Source organism: Colobus angolensis, unplaced genomic scaffold (assembly GCF_000951035.1).
Source record: "Colobus angolensis palliatus isolate OR3802 unplaced genomic scaffold, Cang.pa_1.0 Scaffold5, whole genome shotgun sequence".
NCBI classification, from domain to species: Eukaryota; Metazoa; Chordata; class Mammalia; order Primates; family Cercopithecidae; genus Colobus; species Colobus angolensis.
This window is the reverse complement of record NW_012118487.1, coordinates 20,966,949-20,970,770: the sequence shown is the minus strand read 5'-3', so window position 1 is coordinate 20,970,770 and position 3,822 is coordinate 20,966,949. Positions and strand designations below refer to the sequence as shown.

General features: G+C 33.0%; 1 protein-coding gene across 8 annotated transcripts in view; it reads right to left on the bottom strand.

The window, feature by feature from the left end:
• Positions 1 to 3,822, bottom strand: part of SPOCK3 (sparc/osteonectin, cwcv and kazal-like domains proteoglycan (testican) 3) — a 488,523-nt gene that overhangs the window by 45,202 nt on the left and 439,499 nt on the right. For 7 of the 8 annotated variants that reach the window (XM_011959650.1, XM_011959652.1, XM_011959648.1 and 4 more), the window contains one exon: positions 1,390 to 1,509. The exons of the other annotated variant lie outside the window; for it this stretch is intronic. In XM_011959650.1, the coding sequence (XP_011815040.1) occupies positions 1,390 to 1,509 (120 nt within the window). The remainder of the gene's footprint in view (positions 1 to 1,389; positions 1,510 to 3,822) is intronic. 8 annotated transcript variants of the gene reach the window in all.

The window sequence follows — 3,822 nt, the reverse complement described above, 5'->3', positions numbered from 1 at the left end:
GCATCAGTCTGAACTCAAGCTTAGCTTAAAGGAGAAATTTTAGAGCAAGCAATAAAAATGTTCAACTGTGAATATTGGGAGTGGATATGAATTTTAAAAACAGTTGTGAACATGAATTTTTAAAAAATCAATATGTAAAGGTGTGGAAGAAACCTTCTCCCCACTCCAGTGGGGAGGCAATAAATACAGAAGCAAATACACTGAATCATTATTTCTATTAGGCAAGTTCGAGCTAAAAGGCATCAAAATATTTACATTTGCCAAAAAATTAACCAATAAATCCAGAGATAAGTTTCAGGAATTCTCCTACAGGAAATGAAAAATACTACAATTTCTTCATGAAATTCATAAAAGGAAATATATGGATAGTCATTACACATTCAAAGACAATTACTAATCTAAAAGTAATGGCTTAATTGTACTTCTGCATTAAATTATTTCACTATGTAAATTAGATTCATAACTACAATTGGTTGAAATTGTACAAAATTTCTTAATGTGAAAAAAAAAACAAAGCATTTTAGGAATCTAAATAGGATTGTGTTATCCTACTACATCATTTGAGAATGGATGGGTCACATCACGACAGGTGATGAATGTTACACATCTGGCTCTTCTTTGCCAGCCAAGAGATGTGGCTTGTAATTGCTACTCCTTCCCCTTTTCTTGTGTTTTGGAGCACGTGCTTCAATCTTTGAAAGATTCAGCCTGTGTTTCGATATCCTTTTATATGCATTAAATAAAAAATGAATTTTTATACAAATAAAAATAATATAAAATGAAAAGTTTATAAAATTATTCATAACAAATACCCTATTTCAATTTGTATTTCTTATTTCCAAGGAATTAAAAATACTTTTAGAGAATTATACTAATAATTTAAAAACCTTGTAAGAGGTATATGCTCTTTTATTCCTTCTGCATTTTACTTATTTAATTTGCAGATATCCTCTCTTGTCTACTGATCCATTTCACACAGGGTCAAAATAGAGACATCAGCAAAGCAATCTTGGAAATGCTACCATATGAGGGAGTTCTGTTGTGTTCTTTTAAAATCTAAGCACTCCAAATTTTTTACCTTTATTTTCTGTGTTGTTCTATTCTCTACCACCTTCATAAAACACTGAAGAATATTCTCATTCTTTCTGCTCTACTGAAAGCTAAACACCCTCTGAGGAGACATTCCCTTTTCCTCCAATCAGAGTTGTCCCAAATGCCTTAATTCCCTGCAAAATAATACAGGTGTGCTTGGAAGTAATCATGTTCTGATTTTTATTCAGTGTATATGCAGTGAATAAATACTGAAATATGTGTTTTGTTCTCTGTGGTTCATTGGAAATAAAACTTCATATCAGATACAGTAGCAATTATCAAATTTAGAAATCTTACTGCTTCTCTCAGTCCTCAGCAATGTTTTTGTCTTCTTGTTTTGACTTCCACTTTCATGAAGGGCCTTGAACCAGTCCCGCAATCTGTTTGCCACTTCCCTGAACTCCAGGTCACTGCATGCTAAAAACAGAGAAACAACACAAGTCTTGAATAATATCTTAGTATAACATTAGTGCTTTTTCTCTCATTATTCCCATAAATTGAAAGGTAACGATGACTAAAAGAAAAAGGTGTGACTCTGTTTCAGCTTTTTCAAAGTTAAATACATGCTTTAAAATAAGATGTAATATGACAAAAACATTTTATTTAATAAAGAAGTATTATTAGTGGAATTCTGTTTGCACTCTTCATTAGAATATGACACTTGGAGGATTTGTATTGACAACACCACAAAAGTTGAGCCATAATATTTATGTCATAAAAACTTTTTTATGCTGGGATGATAGGTTATCAGAGAAAATACAGGGTTGAAAATCCAAAATGATTATTACACATTTATTGTTGGCCATACCTATTGTAAGATGTCACAATTTATAATTCTTTATTCATATACTCAGTATATGTAGGAATGCACTATTATAAATATATATTGTTCCTATTTGATTTAATGGTATATATTTGTTAATCACAGAAAAGAAACAGCTATATAACTTGTGATTAGGAAAAAACTATAAAATATTTAAGAAAGTACTATAATGTTTCTATTGTAAAAAGACTGTACTGGAAAACCTTGACATTTGGAACTAAAATAACTTCCTCTTTGTTTTTTAAAGATATCATTATTAGCAGAATATATTATGTGCGTGTGACTAGCATTAAAATATAGTATTCAAATTTAGTAATTTACTGCAAAAGTACTTTGAAAATATATTTTAAAAGCCACTAATTTACATTGTTTAGAGGACATTGTTATTGCAGACCAATCCTCTGTGCATGCTGTAAATGTGCAATTTCCTCAACTAACAAGTAATTCATGCTAATACTCATTTGTCCATTTGGTTAAAACACTATGCAATTATAGTATGTTTTATTACATTTAATATATACCATATACACTATATGTATCATAAATAACATAATGTAATGTAATTGGATGTAATACCACCCCAGACCATTTCCTAGTTCTGAAGTAGGGGTATCCAATCTTTTGGTTTCTCTGGGCCACATTGGAAGAATTGTCTTAGGCAATAAATAAAATACACTAACAATAATGATAGCTGATGAGCTAAAAAAAAATTGCAAAAACATCTCATAATGTTTTAAGAAAGTTTACAAATTTGTGCTGGGTCGCCTTCAAAGCTGTCCTGGGCCACATGTGGCCTATGGGCCATGAGTTGGACACGCTCGCTCTAAAGGAAATCAGCTCCTAAATTAAAAGGAATCCCCCAGTACCTGGTATGGTGGGATGACCAAATTAGCCAATCATTGTGACATTTTAGAACACTGGAGACAAAATGATGATCTTATAAACTTCCACGGGGGAAGGTAACTAAAATTGTTACAAAAAAAGAATAAGGAATCAGAAATGCCTTCCAATATTTAAATAACATTGAAAGGCAGCATAGCAACATAAAAATTATTTCATATTTCTAAGAGAAATCAGGTGGGAAAGTAAGGTAAAGAAATTTTTTACATATACAAGGTCTGCAAAACTAAAAATCCATACAATCATACAATCTTTGCCCAGGATGCTGCTACAATATGTGATACACCAGAGAGAAAATCAGCAAGAGGATGTCTGAGTCACAGGAACTAATGGAAGAGAGAGATGAAGGACATTCTAGGAAGCTGGCGAAGGGTAATTACAGAGCATGTACTGTGTGCCCAGTCAGAGCAAGATGGCAGTGAGATTGAGATTTCTTGGCCAGGGACAGAGCAATGTACAGAATTCATTGCTATCCTTTCATCCAGAGAAAACAATAAGTTATGGTGAAAATCAAAGAAACTATCACTTTTACTGACAAGGTCCACCACGGCTGAGGTGACGAGGCAAAAAAATAGCGTACTCTTGATACGAATGCTCACACTCTAGCCTGGAGTCTCTGTTTAAGCCATCTTGACATGGGTCTTCCGCTCCCCTTAAAGGGATAGGCACAGGAAAACAAAAACCTACTTGAAAAAGAGGAATTCTACGTATTCATACATGCCTGTGTAAGTATCACATATCTCTAGAAGGATTTATATAAAGACATAACTCCCAAGGGAACTGGATTAATGGAAGAAAGTGCTGTGAGAGAATTTTATTTTTACCATTCATCTCTTTCTCTTTTTGAATTACGTACTATATAGCTGTATTAATATTCAAAAGTCAACAAAATTTTAAAATTAAAAAAAATTACAAATGTATCTAACCCTTGACCCAGTAATTCTTCCTCTCCTCTCCTCTCCTCTCCTCTCTTCTCCTCTCCTCTCCTCTCCTCTCCTCTCCTCTCC